The 20,129-nt window shown below is 36.8% G+C and overlaps 1 protein-coding gene across 2 annotated transcripts in view; it reads right to left on the bottom strand.

The window, feature by feature from the left end:
• Nucleotides 1-6,272: 6,272 nt before the first annotated feature.
• The window catches only part of LOC111146589 (vir like m6A methyltransferase associated), a 60,091-nt gene continuing 46,234 nt past the window's right edge, over nucleotides 6,273-20,129 (bottom strand). The window contains exons 18-24 of one of the 2 annotated variants that reach the window (XM_022502207.1): nucleotides 14,673-14,825; nucleotides 14,033-14,193; nucleotides 13,392-13,488; nucleotides 10,339-10,505; nucleotides 9,553-9,884; nucleotides 7,516-7,659; nucleotides 6,273-6,620 (exon numbers count right to left, since the gene is read on the bottom strand). In XM_022502207.1, the coding sequence (XP_022357915.1) occupies nucleotides 6,466-6,620; nucleotides 7,516-7,659; nucleotides 9,553-9,884; nucleotides 10,339-10,505; nucleotides 13,392-13,488; nucleotides 14,033-14,193; nucleotides 14,673-14,825 (1,209 nt within the window). In that variant the 3' untranslated portion in view covers nucleotides 6,273-6,465. The remainder of the gene's footprint in view (nucleotides 6,621-7,515; nucleotides 7,660-9,552; nucleotides 9,885-10,338; nucleotides 10,506-13,391; nucleotides 13,489-14,032; nucleotides 14,194-14,672; nucleotides 14,826-20,129) is intronic. The other variant, XM_022502208.1, reaches the window with a different exon arrangement.

Raw genomic sequence — 20,129 nt, 5'->3', positions numbered from 1 at the left:
CTGAGGGGGGTATCTGAGGGAAGAGAGTAGGGAGAGGGTGGTAGGGTTATGGACATTGGGGAGGGTATGTGCTATGGTGAGTGCTGTGAAGTGTGTAAACCTGGCGATTCACAGACCTGTACCCCTGGGGCTAATAATACATTATATGTTTATTAAAAAACTTAAAAATTTAAAAAAATAGTAAAAATGCTTTAGTACAGCTACAAATTGGTATAACTCTATTCCCATAACTTCCTCATTATTTCTCAAGCAGGCACTAATTTCTAGGACTTCAGAAATAACAAGTATGTCATATTTAGCATGTTTTTTTCCATGCAGTAGCGGTTCTCATTTAAAATGATATTGCTTACACATTGAAAAAGAAAAAAAATCAAATACATACTTTATTTAATCTTCAAAACTTAGTGAGGTAGATAAAGGCAGATAGATTTAGGACCAGAGGTTAAAGTTTATTAAAGTTGCACAGCTAGTAGATAATAAAGCTGGTTCTCAAATCCAGGCTTTCTGGTGCCTAAGAAATCTAGCATTTAGCAGCATGTCCTATTACAGATTTACTTGGTAAATTTACCATCTCAAATCAAAGTAAGCTTTTATAGTAAACCAGTTCCAATTTCTAAAATAGAGTTATCAAACTCTTCAGGATGGAACCCTCTGGCCATATTTTGCCCTGATCTTGCATTTGGCTCAGATAATGTTATTAATTGCCACATGGGAAAATTGTTTACACAATAATCCAGATTTCTGGCTTCTCTTTAAAAGAATCAGAAGCACATCCACTAGCATAGCTACTATCAAAAATAATTTTTAAAAAACACAGAAAATAACAAGAGTTGGTGGGGATTGTGGAGGAACTGGAATACTTATTGATAGAAATGGAAAACTGTGCAGGTACCATGAAAAACAGCATGGCAGTTCCTAAGAAAATTTAAAAGGGAATTATCATATGATCCAGCAATCCTACTTCCGTGGATATACCCAAACAAATTGAAAGTAGGGTCTTAAGCAGATATTTGTACATCCATGTTCTTAGCAGCATTATTTGTAAGTCAAAAAGTAGAAGCAACTCAAGTATGCATTGACAGATGAACAACAACAAAAAAACGTATATACATACAATGGAATATCATTCAGCCTCTAAAAGGAAGAAAATTTTGACATACTAAAAGATGGATGAAACTTGAGGGTATTATACTAAGTGAAATAAACCAGTGACAAAAGACAAATACCACTGAGATGATTATCTAGTCAAATTCATAGAGACAGAAAGTAGAATGGTGGTTTCCAGGGGCTGGAGGAAGAGTGGCCTGAGTTAAATGGTATATATAGTTTCAGATTTGCAAGCTGCAGAAGTCCTGGATATTGGTTATACAACATAAATATACTTAACACTACTGAACTGTGTACTAAAAACCAGTTAAGACGGTAAATTGTGTTTGACCACAAATAATATTCTTAAATTATAACATAAAATTTAAAACATTTTTTTTAAAGAAGTCAGAAGATGGGACGCCTGGGTGGCACAGTTGGTTAAGCAGCTGCCTTCGGCTCAGGTCATGATCCCAGCGTCCTGGGATCGAGTCCCGCATTGGGCTCCTTGCTCATTGGGGAGCCTGCTTCTCCCTCTGCCTCTGCCTGCCGTTCTGTCTGCGTGTGCTCGCTCTCTCTCCCTCTCTCTCTCTCTCTCTCTCTGACAAATAAATAAATAAAATCTTTAAAAAAAAAAAAAAAAGAAGTCAGAAGATGCATCAGCATTGGACCTACTTTCTTTTAACACTGCAGGCAGTCTCCAGGGCCACCTGGTTCAACTCTCCCAATTTTCTCCATGGTACCGAGGCCAAAATGCCAACTGACAACTCCTCCAGTTTTCACTGTCTGTTCTTCAGCCGGTTCTCACATTTCTGTTACATCCCAGCCACTGCTAGTAGTTGAGTTTGCATCCTTTTCTCTAGCTTATGAATCTACAGGACCCTTATAAAATCTTGTTAATTCCTAATCTATCCTATGAATTTAAAAATAAAAATCACAGGTTTTCACCTTAACTAGTCTTTATACAAAAACAATTCCAAAGATGTTATTTATAGTCTAACATACAATTCTAATGTCTTTCTTTTTTTATTTAGCTATTTTTAAAATAGTTACTTTAAAAACTCCAGGTTTAAATGCACTGATTGGATTATTCAAAAACTCTTGAGTTGTTCTATGTTTATAAACTCATCTATTAACTTTACTTTAAAAAAAATGTTGTTTATATGTGTACTTCCTCCATTAGATTGTGATCTTCTGGAAGGCAGAAAATAGATCTTATTCATCCTTATATTCCCTAGGTTGTCCTAGGGTGTATGGAACACAACAGATACTCAGGAGACACCCTCATTCCTACATTCTCAATCTGCAAGTTTTTGTTTTTGTTTTTAAGATTTTATTTATTTGTCAGAGAGAGAGAGAAAGAGAGAAAGAGCACAGGCAGGCAGAGGTAGAGGAAGAAGCAGGCTTCCAGCTGAGCAATTAAATGGGGGTGCTTGGCTGGCTCAGTTAGTAAAGCATGCAACTCTTGATCTTGGAGTAGTAGGTTTGAACCCCAAACAACTGGAACCAAAAATACAACAGTCCCCTGATGTGGGACTCGATCCCAGGACCCTGGGATCATGACCTAAACCGAAGGCAGATGCTTAACTGACTGAGCCACCCAGATATCCCAGGTTTTTGTTATTTTTATATAAAGCAGTAAGACTAAACTAATGGGACTTGCTACTTACCTTTAACATATGGATTACTACCATATGTGAAACTACTACCACAAATACTATTTTTAAGAAGTACGGCCATGTTAAAGAGCATTTCTTTTTTTTTTTTCTTTTTGTTAGTAATCTCTACACTCATATGGGGCTCAAACACATGACCCCAAGATCAAGAATCACATGCTCTTCTAAGCCAGCCACGTGCCTTCCCTTTTTTCTTATTTTTTAAATATATTTTAAGCAATCTCTACACGTAACATGGGACTCAAACTCACAAACCCGTGATCAAGAGCCATATGCTCTACTGACTGAACCGGCCAGGCACCCCTCTTTTTTCTTATTCTTTTTAAAAGATTTTTATTTATTTGAGAGAGAGAGAGAGAGCGACTGCACAAGTGGGGTGGAGGGGCAGAGGGAGAGGGAGAAGCAGACTCCCTGCTGAACAGGAAGACCAAAGCAAGCCTCGATCCCAGGACCCTGAAATCATGACCTGAGCCAAAAGCAGACACTTATTCACTTATTTTTAAGAAATACGAATCATTCTATCAATGATTTAACTCATTTACTCAATAACTTCTTGTATTATATATTAAATAGAGGAAGTTTTTATTCCCGAAAGTATTCTCCATTTTCATTAATTTCTAAATACCACTCAAAACTTTTCCTGAAGTATCTTATGTAAAACAAAGTAGTTTTGCAAATAACACATATATCCATTCTACCAAAGTACATCTAAATTGATTTTCTAATATTTATTTTTGAAGGTATGTGGTATTCCATATAGATCTAAATATGTATGACAGCAGCCATCCCCAAGTTACCTATCTGGCTCACTTCTGAAATGAAGAAACAGAGTGTTAAGCCTTTGGAATTCCATTTCTATATGATAAATTAATTTCGATCTTTAATTTCATTCAACTTAAAAAGTAGCTTCATTCCTCTCCAAGACATAAAAAAGAGGTAAAGAATTGGGAGCTAGTCATCCTGGTTTTAAATTCTGTTTCTATACTTTTGAGTCAAGCTCTCAGCTTTCTCCATCTATAAAATTATAGTATACCTCCTTTGTTAGATTGTTATAAAGACTATGTTATATATGCATGAAAGGGATAGTCAACATGTTTATCTAAGACTCTTAATTACGGGGCACCTTGGTAGCTCAGTCGTTTGAGTGTCTATTCTCAGCTTGGGTTATGATTTCAGGGTCCTGGTATGGAGCCCGGCATAGCACTCCCTGCTCAGCAGGGAATCTGCTTCTCTCTCTCCTTCTGTTCCCCACCCTTCACCCCTGGCTCCCACTTATACTCTCTCAGATAAATAAAATCTTTGGAAAAAAAAAAAAAACTTAATTACTCAGAACATTTTAAACTTCCTATATTAATTTGCATTTGTTAATAAATTATTACTTTGGCTGGCCTGAATTATTGGGCATTAACATTAAGGCAAAGAGTGGAAACAGGGCACTTGGGTGGCTCAGTCGTTAAGTGTCTGCCTTCAACTCAGGTCATGATCCTGGGATCCTGGGATCAAGCCCGGCATAGCACTCCCTGCTCTGCGGGAAATCTGCTTCTCCCTCTGCCCCTCCCCCTGCTTGTGTGCTCTTTCTCAAATAAATAAAATCTTAAAAAAAAAAACAAAAAAAAAAACAGTAGAGGGTCACCTGGCTGGCTCAGTCATTAAACATCTGCCTTGGGCTCAGGTCATGATCCCAGGGTTCTGGGATCAAGTCCTGCATCAGGCTTCCTGCTGAGCAAGGAGCCTGCCCCTCCCTCTCCCTCTGCTGCTCCCCCCACCTTGTATTTTCTCTCGATCTCAAAAAAATAAATAAAATTTTAAAACAAAAAAAAACCAGTAGAAACAACTCTGAGATTATATTCAACTTAAAGCTAAAAAAGCCAAGTTAATTATGCATCTATATTTATATATCCATGTTATTATTTAATGCAGTTACTTTATTTAAAAAATGCAATTACTTTTAAAAACAACTATTTTTCCATGTATTTATGTCAGACATTAGGAACGAACTTTGAATTTTATCTAATGTGGAAAATGCATCTTCAGAGAGAATGAACTCGTTAGGTTTCAGGATTGAAAGAGTTTTAGAGGGCGCCTGGGTGGCTCAGTGGGTTAAAGCCTCTGCCTTCGGCTCAGGTCATGATCTCAGAGTCCTGGGATTGAGCCCCACATCGGGCTCTCTGCTCAGCAGGGAGCCTGCTTCCTCCTCTCTCTCTGCCTGCCTGCCTCCCTGCCTACTTGTGATCTCTGTCAAATAAATAAATAAAATCTTTTAAAAAAAATTAAAAAAAAAAGAGTTTTAGGTTATCTTAGATTTTTTTTTTTTAAGATTTTATTTATTTATTTGACATACAGAGATCACAAGTAGGCAGGGAGGCAGGCAGAGAGAGAGAGAGGAGGAAGCAGGCTCCCTGCTGAGCAGAGAGCCCGATGAGGGGCTCGATCCCAGGACCCTGGGACCATGACCTGAGCCGAAGGCAGAGGCTTTAACCCACTGAGCCACCCAGGCGCCCCTATCTTAGATTTTTTTTGAGGCCATTAGTTATGAAAAGATTTCCATTACCTTTTGCTTAAATCTTTAGAGCTGAGCTTTCTTTTCCTGAGCTTTTATTTTCCAAACAAACATGCTTTGTACTCTCACAAATAGTTTGGCAAACAGTGATAAAGGGATGGCATGAGATTCATACACTCCTTTGTTGTTTCAGAACTCTATTTTTTGCCACTTATATAGGCTAAGTGTGTTAAGATAGCTCTTGGGGAAAATATGGCTATTTTCTCAAAGTTATAAACTTCATTTCTGTACATTAAGTCCAGATTTTATTAGATGTTTCTGATTCTCAAAAGACCATTATTAGACTATGTCTCACTTAGGCTTTATAAAATAGCATAATAAAATAGCATAAGTAGGTATAAAGCTGAAACACAAAGAATATACATCTTTCTTTCCCCCCCATACATATTTCTTTCAAATGTCAAGAAGAGTGTCATGCTTCTTTCGGTACAGCCAAAAGATTTCTAAAACTGTACACCAGGGCACCCTTGTAAATTAATATAGATGCCACACGATATTTTAAGTTTTTAAGAGAAACATATCTGTTAGACATAACACAAACTACTAGCTCAAGATACTTTATATTTTCAATATTTTTCCATGACAGTATATCTTTGCAAGACCAGGTTTTTAATAGTTGTGATAAAAAGTACTATGCGAACAGCATAGTGGAAGAGAAAATGATACTGATGGTGTCCAAGCTTATTCCAAGGTTTGTTTGTGCAGTGTTCACAGTTACTCATGGTTATGACAGAAATTGTTATTAAGTTGTTTGACCCCAACTGTTAATAAACTTGGCTGTGAAAAAGTTACTGAAACACTAAAGGGCACCATGAGCTGAGAAAGTTACCGGGGGCATGTGTGGCATAGGCAAAAATACACTAAAACCGAAGTCACTTCATTGTTCATTTTCTACCTAAAAAATTCTGTAAACAGTTATATATGAAAGGGGAAAAAAATATATACAAACGTACATACAAAGTTTGCATTTTTATTGAAATCTTGTGTTAGGTATCAAACAAAAACTGCTTTCTTCAGATAAAAATATTCTCTCAGATGTCTCCAGATAACTGCTAAGTTTAAGTTGGTCCTTTAATGTCTTATTTTACTTTTATCGTCCTCATGAAATGTTCATATACACTCAGGATGTTCCCAAAAGAAATTTTATCGTGTAAAGGATCGTACATGACGACCTCTACCACTGCCTCCACTAACAAACTTTCCTCTTGAGCCTCCACTGCCGCTATTTGCACTTGCCCAGGAAGGTCCAAGACCCCCACGACCTCTGGAAGCACGGTCACGAGGACTTGGGCGGTAGCCTATAAAAGAAAAAATATAATTTTTAGTCATAACATCCTTTCCTTTCCCACTATAGAAATAGTAATCTATAAAACTGAACTCAAATTAAGACAGAAATTACTCATTGCCCCTTGAAAATCCGTGTGCTGGTTCTGTGAATGTGGTGAAGATTGTTGAACTGTCCACTTTAAATAGGTAAATTGTATGATATGTGAGAACTGTATCTCATATAAAGCTGTTATAAAAAAGAAAGTGCTTTGGAGCGAAAAGCTACTTCTGATCAGAAGAGTTCCGGACTTGATATAGTAGTGTTTTAGGAAAAACAGGTTACATGCTTATACACAAAAGACAATATTGTAAATAAAAACAGAATATAGTATATGAAGGTATCTCTATTATTAAAATACACTGGTCAAAAAAGTACCGTAAGGATTGGCTTTCACTACTGAAATATAAAAACAGAGCATGGGATGCCTGGATGGTTCAGTCAGTGAAGTGTCCAACTCTTAATTTCAGCTCAGGTCATGATCTCACAGTTGTGAGATTGAGCCCCTGTGTTGGGCTCCGGGTTCAGTACAGAGTCAGCTTGAGATTCTCTCTCCCTTTCCCTCCGCCCCTCCTGCTCATGCTCTCTCCCAAATAAATAAATAAATAAATAAAATCTTTTAGATTACAAAGAACAGAGCACATAACTATGAAACTGCTCAGATTATACGTAGTTCAGAATCCAATGGTGATTATTCCTACAGGAAATACACGTTGGGCATTCATTTGCAGATACAAAATTAAATTCCCTTTAGAATAGTAAGTCTATATTCGAAAATATTTTCTCCCAAAATGAGAGTATATATGACATCCAACAATTTGAAAAGAAGGATTCACCTCTCTCAGAATATCAACTAGAAGGATGTATACCTGTAGAACTAAGTGGCCGTAATGGTGGAAGAGGGCCCCTGTTAAAGTTGCTCTGGCCACCTCGACTTTCATTGTAAGTTCCTCGAGGAGTATTCTGAGCACTCCAACTGGAGCCTCTTGTTCCCTCCCGACGACTGTAGTTTCCTAAACACAGATAACACAGTCAAGATCTACTACTTCAGTTATTACAAAAAATTCAACACTTGGTGCACCTGAGTGACTTAGCTGGTTAAGCATGTGCCTTTGGTTCAGGTCATGATCCTGGGGTCCTGGGATGGAGACCCATGTATAACTTAAAGTATAACTTCTACAAGTATACTCAGATAGTTTCTAAAAGTTTGAAGCATTTTTAAACAAGAATAATGTTTAACAGGGGCACCTGAGTGACTCAGTTGTTAATCGTCTGCCTTTGGCTCAGGTCATGATCCCAGGGTCCTGGGATCTAGCCATGTGTCAGGCTCCCTGCTCAGTGGGAAGCCTGCCTCTCCCTCTCCCACCACCCCTGCTTGTGTTCCCTTTCTCACTGTGTCTCTCTCTGTCAAATAAATAAATAAAATCTTAAAAAAAAGTTTAATAAATCACAGAAGCAAGTCGCAATAACTAAAAGCAGCCACCTTTAACAATCCATAAAACAAGTTCTGTAGGTTTTTTTGTTAAATTCCATAACTGTAGCTTTAAAAAGAGGTAAGATTTGTGTTTAAAGCTCTGCTGTGCAGTGGTCTCCCTAGGTCCCATATGGAGGATGGCATTTTGAAATAAGTATGACACAGGTGTACAACGTTGGAAATGGAATTCAGTAACAGATAAAATCTTGAAGCAATTTAAAGGAGATTAAATGGGGGTGCCTGGCTGGCTCAGTTAGTAAAGCGTGCAACTCTTGATCTTGAAGTAGTAGGTTTGAACCCCATGCTGGCTGTAGAGAGTACTTAAAAATAAAATTAAGGGGGCGCCTGGGTGGCTCAGTGGGTTAAACCTCTGCCTTCGGCTCAGGTCATGATCTCAGGGTCCTGGGATCGAGCCCCGCATCGGGCTCTCTGCTCAGCAGAGTGTCTGCTTCCTCCTCTCTCTCTCTCTCCCTGCCTCTCTGCCTACTTGTGATCTCTGTCAAATAAATAAATAAAATCTTTTAAAAATAAATAAATAAATAAATAATAAAATTACGGGGAAAAAAGGATTAAATATAACATCAAGAAGCAAGTAGATAAGAGATTCAGTGGTGAACTACACAAAAGAATCCCAAGAGGGGTGCCTGAGTGGCTCAGTTGGTTAAGCGGCTGCCTGCAGCTCAGGTCATAATCCCAGGATCCTGGGATTGAGCTCACGTTGGGCCTCCTGTTCAGCAGGGAGCCTGCTTCTCCCTTTCCCCACTGCTCATGCTCCTGCTCTCTCTCTCTCTCTCTCTCAAGTGAATAAAGAAACTCTTTAAAAAAAAAAAAAATCCTAAAAAAATTGTTGGTAAGTGGAACTTACAGATACTATTCAGAATGTATAGATACTTCTCAAAAAGGATAAATACAATTCCCAATGTGAAGGAGAACATAATTAGCCAAGTGACTTCTTTTAAACTTATCACTAAACAGGCAATTAATTAAACATTAACTTAAAGATTTTTTCCTATCCAATAAAGTACTCTGCAAATAGTTAACCACTGGTATGAGGTAGTAGCTTAATTGTAATAACTGAAAAATACTTCATCGGAATCATTTACATCTAAATCACTTCTATTCAGGGACGCCTGGGTGGCTCAGTTGGTTGGGCAGCTGCCTTCGGCTCAGGTCATGATCCCAGTGTCCTGGGATCGAGTCCCACATCGGGCTCCTTGCTCATCAGGGAGCCTGCTTCTCCCTCTGCCTCTGCCTGCCATTCTGTCTGCCTGTGCTTGCTCTCTCTCCCTCTCTCTCTCTCTGACAAATAAATAAATAAAATCTTTAAATAAATAAATAAATAAATAAATAAATAAATAAATAAATCACTTCTATTCAATACTCTAATATGCCAATACTCTCACCCATTAGAAAAGAGATGCTAAAAAGTCACCTTTTGAAGCAGGTGGTGTGAAAAACCTATTCTGACTGTGAAAAGCACCCCGTCCTCCTCGATTGCCTGAAAATCCACCACGAGAAGAAATCTTCTGTGATACTTTGAGCGGCCGTTTGGGTGGGGGTATTCCATCTTGAGGGACCACTTCTTTACTCTCAGCGGCAACAAAGTCATCCACATGCATAGATGGTGGTCTGCTTGTGTTCTGTTTTCTCTGACGAAAAATATCATGGGGTCGTATACCCTGTCCAAATCCTCCCCTGCCCCTTCCTCTTGGTGGCGGCACAACATGGGCTCGTTTGGCAGGTTCAATGTATTCAGATTTCCCACTATTAAAACAAAAACACTCCATGAAAACTTTTTTTTTCATATTTCCAGTGAATATATAAGTTAAAGTTTGTAATACTGAAAACTCCATTTCAATTATTTCTTCATTCAGCTGTGTTAATGGTGCGAATATCTCTTACTCTCCAGGGATACACAACAAAACTAGCTAAGAATGGTACTCACATTCTATAGCTATGATCAACCATTATTTAAAATAATACAGCTCACCACTTGTTCAAACCTTCCAAAGTCTCATAAAGTAGAACAAGGTGACAAATATACTGGGTATATCCTGGTCAAAGTATTATCTTTAAAAAAAAATTCCAAACAATATTCATGACTCATGTATTACATCACCTTCCTTTTTTCTCTATAGTTATGTGGCTATCTTAAAGTACATAACAATAAATAAGCTTCCATGACCACAATCAAGATCTTCAGTATAATAAATTTTACCTTGAAGTTATAAAGGTCTCATGTTTGTGCTTCCCAAGTTTGAATCCTTTAGTGGTCTTAGTTCTCCCTGGAGATGATGGCTCTGACAAGAATGAGCGCTCTAATTCTGAATGCAAGTCAAAGTCACTACAGCATTTTTCAGAGAGCTCAATTAAGTCAACCTTCACCTGCAGTAATAAAAATTAAACAAAATGAGAAATATATCTTAAATTAATTACTAATGTAACATTCTATTATAGAAATTCATATTTCCTATAGATCATATTTAACTCTCATAATAAATAAATTATAGGTCTGCTCCTTTCCCTCATCCTTTCTTTTTTTTTTTAAGATTTTAAGTAATCTTTACATCCAACATGCATGCTCTGCCAACTAAGCCAGTCAGGCATCCCTTTCCTTCATCTTTTCAAAAAGCAACATCATTGGTAGTTAAAGAAAAAAATCTTAGGAATTCAGATGCATTTTGGGGTGGGGTGGGGTGGGGTGGGGTGGCATTTCTCCCCAAAGAAGGGATGTCTGCTGTCTGACAGGAACTTGGGATTTATCTATATAAATTAACAAAGTAGCATCTCCAAAACTCTTCCAAAACAATCTGAAAATAACATACTTTGTAAGCCTCGTATAGTCACAATATCTGTAATAAAAGGATTCTGTGCCACAGTTCAAGTTCCCTGCATTAAGTGAGGGTCTAACCTAAGTTTACTTCCAAAGAAATAAAAATTGTGTTTACTTAAGTTTTATTTAAATTTAGCAAACCCAAGACCCCAAATTTTCCAAACCATGTAAAGTTATAATCTTCATAGCAAGATAGTTGTGTTTCGACATAAAAGTTATGAAACAACAACTTTTTTTTTTTTAAAGATTTTATTTATTTATTTGACAGAGATCACAAGTAGGTAGAGAGGCAGGCAGAGAGAGAGGAGGAAGCAGGCTCCCTGCTGAGCAGAGAGCCCAATGTGGGGCTTGATCCCAGGACCCTGAGATCATGACCTGTGCAGAAGGCAGAGGCTTAACCCACTGAGCCACCCAGGTGCCCCTGAAACAACAACTTCTAACACAAATATTTTAGATCTGTGATACTAAATATGGTAGCCACAACCACGTGCCTATTTAAATTTAAATTAATTAAAATTAAATAAAAAATAAAGTTCAGTTTCTTAGTTATATCAGCAACATTTCATTACTCAACAGTCACTTAAGATTAATGGCTACTGGGGCACCTGGGTGGCTCAGTGGGTTAAGCCGCTGCCTTTGGCTCAGGTCATGATCTCAGGGTCCTGGGATCGAGTCCTGCATCAGGCTCTCTGCTCAGCCAAGAGCCTGCTTCTCTCTCTCTCTCTCTGTCTGCCTCTCTGCCTACTTGTGATCTCTGTCAAATAAATAAATAAAATATTAAAAAAAAAAAAAAAGATTAATGGCTACTATACTGGATAGTGCAGGTTACTGAATATTTCTGTTACTGCATAAAGTTCTATTGGACAGAGCAGTTCTAAAAAAATCATTGAACAATTTACACTAAAAGAGAAATTAAGTTTTGTTTTTAAATTTTTAAGTAAACTCTACACCCAACATGGTGTATGAACTCATGACCCCAAGATCAAGAGCCACATGTTGGAGGTGCCTAGGTGGCTCAGTTGGTTAAGAGTCTGACTCTTGATTTTAGCTCAGATTATGATCTCAGAGTCCTGGAATCGAGCCCTGTGTCAGGCTTCCCTGCTCAGTGGGGACTCTGCTTCTCCCTCTGCCACTCCCCCTGCTTGTTTCTCTTGTTCACCCTCTCTCAAAAAAATAAATAAAATTTTAAAAAAAAGAAAAAAAAAGAATCATTAGGTTCTACTGACTAAGCCATATGGGCACCCCAAGAGAAATTAATTCTTTAAAGCAATTTAAATAAAATTTTATGCAATATTTTTTTTTTTTAAAGATTTTATTTATTTATTTGACAGAGAGAGATCACAAGTAGATGGAGAGGCAGGCAGAGAGAGAGAGAGAGGGAAGCAGGCACCCTGCCGAGCAGAGAGCCCAATATGGGACTCGATCCCAGGACCCTGAGATCATGACCCGAGCCGAAGGCAGCGGCTTAATCCACTGAGCCACCCAGGTGCCCCTGCAATATTTTTTAAAAAGGGAAAGTAGCCTTCAATATATTAAATAGACCTTAAACGTAAAGTAAACAATTCTTTTAGTCTCATATGCAATGAGACACGATAAATACTAATACTCTTTGGACCAGAGAATATCCAAATATATTTATTTTTTTGATCAAGAAAAAAAAATTCATGGTACAGTAATATGTAACAAATCATCCTCCCTAATACAGTCTGAGAAGCATAAATCAGAGTGCTTTAAATTTTAACTGTTTATTTATACTCTTACCTGTTCACAGCATTATGTTCAAGAATATGAATTCCCATTTGTACCTATATTATTTTAACAAGCAAGTTCTTTACATTTCCCCCAAATTAAGAGCCAACTGCCAAAATACTATTCCTCTCCTTAAACCCCAAAACAGTATGAACTGTAATTTTGTGGGATACTTTTCTCTATTTTATACCCTAAAAATACAAGAAAAATGCTTCAGGGTACTTTTAGCAAAAACATACTTTTTGCGTTAAAAAAATCTCATTCTGGGACGCCTGGGTGGCTCAGTTGGTTAAGCAGCTGCCTTCGGCTCAGGTCATGATCCCAGCGTCCTGGGATCGAGTCCCGCACCGGGCTCCTTGCTCAGCAGGGAGCCTGCTTCTCCCTCTGCCTCTGCCTGCCATTCTGTCTACCTGTGCTCGTTCTCTCTCCCTCTCTCTCTGACAAATAAATAAAATCTTTAAAAAAAAAAAAATCTCATTCTTAAATATACAATCACTAACTAGAAAAAACTGAGTGTTCTGGATACCATTAGTGGGTAACTGATACAAAAATAATGCAGTACTTGTCCTCACATGGGCTTTTAACAGCCATACACTATCTAACTTGTTTTAGTGCTAACAATACACACAAAAAATGAAAAAAATCAACAATAACTTTTTTCTAATATTTAATAATAAAATTACTTATACCAAATCCAGATCTGTATCAATCTCTTCAGCCTGAAATGGAGTGAACCACATGGATTTCAACTGATCATCCATGACATCAGCTAGCACATATGCAGTCCTAGAACGAGAGAGGTATTTGGTAAAACATAGAATTCCAAAATCAAATATTTTAGCTTACCTTCTAAGCAAAATCTGTGGAAGGTACAATTAAAAATGGTACCCTCAAGACCATTAGTAAAATAAGTACTTAAAAACCAAGTTTATTATATTGTACCAACACATACAAAACTGTATTTAATTTTTCCAAATAATTCCATCAAACTGAATAGTCATGCTTCAAAAGTACAGTGCTCCCAAGATCAAGAGGCATATAACCTCTAGAACAGGGATCAGTAAACTATGGCCCCCATTCTGCAACCCTGCTTGTATACGGCTGATAAGCTAGAAATGCTCTATTTTTTAAAGTTTTTAAGTTTTTAAAAAAGCCATAAGAAACAAACAAGATGCTACAGAAGAATATGCAACAGAGGCCAAACGTCACCTACAAAGCCTAGAATTTTTACTATCTGGTCCTTTACAGAAAAATAGTTTGCTGGCCCTCTTTAGACCCCAGTCATTAAATAGACATTATCTACTTAACCAGAAAACATTGTTTATTTTACCTATTGTTAAACAGATTCTGGAGAGATTCTGGAGCTGAAAGTACTGGTTCTACATCCTGGTCACCAAGGGGTAAAGGATCGCCAGATGACTCCAGCATCTGCTTAAGTCCAACTACATTGTCCAACAAAGAATCCAGATTGTCATCATCTTTTGAATGTTCCTAGATACAGACAAAACCAGAGTAAGATGACGCAGGTAAAACTTGAACATGCCCATAATCTGATTCTTTAGTAGAAAATGTTATATTTTTTGATTACTAAGAAATTTGGAACACCATCAAAAACTTATCAACTTAATATTAAACATGTTCAAATAAAACAAACATGAAAAACATTTGTCCTTTTATTTCTGAAGAAGGGTAGCAGGGGGCACCCTGCATTCAAACAATAGATAATTCAAAAACTATTGCCCTCTTCCTTAAGATTCATATTAGTATGGAGAATTTCACCCCAATTATTAATTCAAAGAGTATTTCAAACTTTTTAAGTACCAACTGAGGGTTCACTATTTAAAAAGGCCACTATGAAAAACTTGTATAGTCAAAAAGAGAAGATAAATTTATCTTGGGAATGAACTGTTTTTATCTTGTTTCTATTTTTTTCCTTTTTTTTTTTTTTTTTTTTTTTTTTTTTTTTTTACCAAAACAAGCTTCTCTAGTTCAAGGAACAAATTTTCTGGACTTTCTTCTTTGCTTTGTAGAAGCTGTTTTAACTCTGCAGCATTAATACTCATTGTCCGTGATGGATGAGCTCCCTCTACTTCCATGAGACCACTATCATCTCCACAACATCCCTGTAAATGTCACACACAAGTTAAATTTGTGAGCAGAGAAATTTGCAAAGATGCTTCCAAACTTATTCAGATATTTAAGCCATTTGCTGCAATCTTCCCCTCAATATTTTGGGTTTTTACATTAATACAAATGGCTAGTTTTAAGAAAGTCAGCTCAAGGCTGAAATACGTCTCTTTGAATAAGACTCAAAAAATAAACATGTAAACACACATACTCAATTTACTAGCAGCAGATTTCTCAACAAAAACATCCAATGCAAATACAATGGCACTTGCAGGACATGTAATATACTGACTGATACTCAATAAAATGCCTACTATAATAAAGAACTGATGGAACCTAAATTTATCTTTCTGGAGTTAAGGCAAACAACTAAAGAAAACAGTAACTACCATATTTAAGGCTATATGCTGTCATGAAAAAAGTTAATATTTCTTGCTTTAAAAAGTAAACAATATAATATAAATAGTTTTGGCATGACAATAATTTAATATTAGAAAATTCATCCAGCAAACCAAGTCTTGGTTCATGAAAATAAATCTATCCACATCGTCACATATGCTAGAACACTTAAGTAGTTCCAAATCTTTACAACACAATCTTATTTTATTATTTTTATTTAGGTCTAATTAACACACAGTATTATATTAGTTTGAGTATACAACAGTGAATCAGTATTTGTATACACTGAGAACTAATTACTACAATAAGTCTAGTTACCGTCTGTCACCATACAAAGTTAATACAACATTACTGAATATATTCCCCATCCACTGCCCATTTTATTTTTTTAATTTTTTAAAGTTTATTTTTTAGTAAGTTCTACACGTGCAGCTTGAACTCACGACCCCAAGATCAAGCGATGCATGCACTTCCAGCTGAGCTAGCCAAGTGCCCCATATTAAATGGCTCAAAATGAATATGGTCTCTTAGAAGAGACTATATACACATATCTAGATGCAGGATTTAGTATTTTTAAAAAGGCATTAACAGTAAAAATTTTCTTTGTGGAGTTTCTAACATTTGCCTTATAACTGAACATTTCAATCAAAATTACTCTTTTTTTTTTTTAAGGATTTTATTTATAGATTCAAGAGACAGAGAGAGAACACAAGCAAGGGGCAGAGGCAGAGGAAGAGGTAGAAGCAGGCTCCCCACTGAGCAGAGAACCCAAGGAGAAGCTCAATCCCAGAACCCTGGGATCATGACCTGAGCTGAAGGCAGATACTTAACCAACTGAGCCACCCAAGCACCCCAAATGAAAATTATTCTTGGGATGCCTGGGTGGTTCAGTCAGTTAAACATCTGCCTTTGGCTCAGGTCATAATCCTAGGGTCCTGGGATTGAGTACCGCATCAGGCTCCTTGCTCAGCATCAGCAGGGAGCCCGCTTCTCCCTCTCCTTGCTGCTCTCCCTGCTTGTGCGTGCTCTCTCTCTCTCTCTCTCTCTGACAAATAAGTAAATAAAATCTTAAAAAAAAAATTCTTCTTAATAGATTCTCACTCAAACTGACTATGTGCCAGAAGCACACCTGTACCTTTCATAAAACACTAGTCACTATTGTGTTAAGGAAGAGGGTATACAGTTTTGATGAGAAATTCAATAAAGTGTTATCTGTAAGAGTTTGATTTGCTTTGTTTGGAGGTAAGGGTAAAGGGTAGGTTGACAATGGTCTAGCCTGTTTTATTTTTTTAAAAATTAAGGTAAAGGAGTTAAAAATAATCAGAGTGCACTAACAGAAACAGACTATACAGGGTTCTGTTTAAAGGAACTATCTCATAAATGCTGATAAATGGACAAATTAACAGACTAAATATATTTTATAGAAATAAGTATATTAAATAGATTACAAATTATCAAAGCATCTGCTTCTTTCCTCACTGTTATTCGTATCACTTTCACCAAGAGAGAGTTTACCGTAGCTGAGTCAGAAAATATTACAATGGTCATTATTTTTAAAGGTCAGAGAAAATGAACTAAAATAATCTGTTAAAAGAAAGGAGAAGAACTTATGTCCATCCAAAAACGCACACATAGATGTTTACAGCAGTTTTATTCACAACCACCAAACCTTGGAAACCACCAGAATGCCCTTCACTAGGTGAATGGATAAATAAAATAAAAGATAGCCACACAATGGAATATTAGCGCTAAAAAGTAAAGAGCTATTAAGCCATGAAAGATATGGAAGACTTGCTATATACTGTATGATTCCAATTACCTAACATTCTAGAAAAGGCAAAACTATGGAGAGAGTAAAAAGATCTGTGGTTGTCAAGGGTTAAGAGAGAATAGATGAATAAGAGGAGCACAGAAAATTGAAGGCAGTACAATTATTCTGCAGGACACTAAAATGGTGGATATATATCATTATACATTTGTCAAAAACGACAGAATGTTCAATACCAAGTGAATCCTAATATAAACTATGGACTTTGATATGGATTATGATAATGTGTCAATGAGGATATTGGTATGGACTGTGGTAATGTGTCAATGTAAGTCCATCAGTGTACCACTGTAATGCAGTAGGTTGGCAGGTTGATAGTAAGGGACATTAGGGGATAATAGGAGATAGTGGGAAAGACTGTGCAGTAGTAGAGGAGCCTGTGCATGGGGGAGATGGGGGAACAAAGAGTATATGGAAACTTTCTGTACCTTCCACTCAATTTTGCTGTAAACCTAAACTGCTCTAAAAAAATCTAAAAAAAAAAAGCTAAAAAACGATGAATTAAAATATTCAGAACAATGCAAAATTTTCACCTCTCCATACTATCTCTTTTTCACTATTATGAGCAGAAAGAGTTTTGAACAAAAAATGCATTTTATACTTTAATCCACTTACTTTATACTAAAAGCCGTCTCACAAAATCTAGGGTCGAATTTAGCACAATTTGAAGTATTCTGTATACACAATACTATCAAAAATAGTAATAAAGAATTTTTAAGAAGATTTTTAAAAACCATACTATATAAAATTATTTCAGGAAAATGAAAACGAAAATTCTATCAAATTTGTGATACAGTTTCAAATCAAATTCTATTCATTTGTCAAGCACAGCTATTTGTATTAAACACATGCTTCATATTAAATATACTGCTTGTATATTAAGTATAATGTTAATTATAAATATATTTATATAGTATAATTATAAATAAATATTAAATATAAGACTTGTATTAAATCATACAGGACATTGTATCAATACTCTGGGAAAAAGATGGAAAGACATGCTTTCTGACCTATTCAGAAAGAGGGGTGGGAAATGGTAAAAAGGCCTGTAAATGATCTATGAAAAAGAAATATAATAACAAGTTTTAAAGTATACAGAAAGAAAGTGATCTCAAAGGCATCACAAAGAGGGATGAATTAAACAGGCATTATGAACAGATTAGTTTTATCGAGAGAGAGAGAGAGAGAGACCAAAAGCTAAGAAAAGCAGCACAAGGAAAGATGCGTACATGTATGAGATTTAAGGATGATGGCATAGTATAAAATGTTTTCTAAGGAAGAAGTTGTAGCAAAGGTAGCTTTTTGGCCATACAGTAAATAGTGTTGAATGCCATGCTAAAAAGTTTGGAATTTATTTAACAGATACCAAAAGTTATTGTAAGACGGAGGGACATGATCTGAGGTCTGATTTACAAAGACATGAACTCACAAAGAGCTCTTCAGAAAATATGAGAGAAGTTAATGTTTGGAAAGAAACTGGAAAGAAGGCTGATGCAATACTCTGCAAGAAAATATCAATAAAGGTATAAGAATTAATTTTTAAAAACCCATATATAAATTCTAGAGTGAAAAAGTACAGTAACTGAAGTAAAAAACTGAGTAGAGGGGTTCAACATTAAAGATAGGTCAGCTGAGATGATCCATTTTAAGGAACAGACAGAAAAAAATGAAGAGCCACAAGCAAAAACCTCAGAGACCTGCCGGGTACCATCAAGAGCATCATCATACATATAATAAGAATCCAGAGAAAGAGTCACAAAGAATATATGAAGAATTAATAACTGAAAACAACCCAAATTTAATGAAAAACATTAATCTATACTTCCAAAAGGATCAACAAACTATGAGAATAAACTCAAAGAAATTCATACTCAGACACATCATGATTAAACTATTAAGAACCAGACAGAGAATTTTTTTTTTTAAAGATTTTATTTATTTGACAGACAGAGATCACAAGTAGGCAGAGAGGCAGGCAGAGAGAAAGAGGAAGAAGCAGGCTCCCCGCCTAGCAGAGAGCCTGACTCGGGGCTTGATCCCAGGACCCCAGGACCACAACCTGAGCCGAAGGCAGAGGCTTTAACCCACTTAGCCACCAGGCGCCCCAAAGATAGAGAACCTTGAAAGCAGCAAAAGAGAAGTGACTCAGCTAATAAAAGGGATCCTCAATAAGATTAACTGATTTGTCATCAGAAACCAATGGAGGGGCACCTGGGTGGCTCAGTGGGTTAAGCCCTGCCTTCAGCTCAGGTCATGATCTCAGGGTCCTGGGATCAAGCCCCGCATGGGGCTCTCTGCTCAGCAGGGAGCCTGCTTCTCCATCTCTCTCTGCCTGCCTCTCTGCCTACTTGTGATCTCTCTCTCTGCCAAATAAGTAAATAAAATCTTAAAAAAAAAAAAAAAAGAAAGAAACCAATGGAAGCCAGAATTTAGAAGGAAGACATATTTGAAATGCAGAAAGAAAAATGCTATCAACCAAGAGTTCTATAACTGACAAAACTATCCTTCAGAAAGAGGGAGAAATAAGGCATTCCTAGATTTTTTTTTTTTTAAAGAGAGAATTCACCACTAGCAAACTTATTCCACAAAAAATACTTAAGGGAGTCCTTCAAACAAATGACACGAAGGGACATTAAATAGCAACTTAAATCCACATGAAAAAATAAAGAATGTCAGTAAAATATATATAGGTAAAAGGCAATACTATCACATATTCTTTTTAAAGACTTATTTATTTATTTGACAGAGAGAGAGAGAGAGAGAGAGAGAGCGAGCGCACAGTAGGTAGGCGGGGGGAAACAGGCTCCCTGCTGAGCAGAGAGCCTGATGCGGGACTCAATCCCAGCACCCCGAGATTATGACCTGAGCCGAAGTCAGAGGCTTAACCCACTGAGTCATCCAGGCACCCGATACTAACACATTTTTATTTGTAACTCTTCTCTTCTCCTATCTGAACTGAAAGAAAACAAAGTAAAGCAATGATGCTAAAACTGTGTTGAGGGGTTCATAATGTATAAAAATGTAATTTGCATGACTATAGCACAAAGGAAGGGATTAAAGCTATACTGTA

The sequence above is a fragment of the Enhydra lutris genome, unplaced genomic scaffold (genome assembly GCF_002288905.1).
Source record: "Enhydra lutris kenyoni isolate GAN:26980312 unplaced genomic scaffold, ASM228890v2 scaffoldscaffold14, whole genome shotgun sequence".
NCBI classification, from domain to species: domain Eukaryota; kingdom Metazoa; phylum Chordata; class Mammalia; order Carnivora; family Mustelidae; genus Enhydra; species Enhydra lutris.
This window is presented reverse-complemented; position numbering and strand designations above follow the sequence as displayed.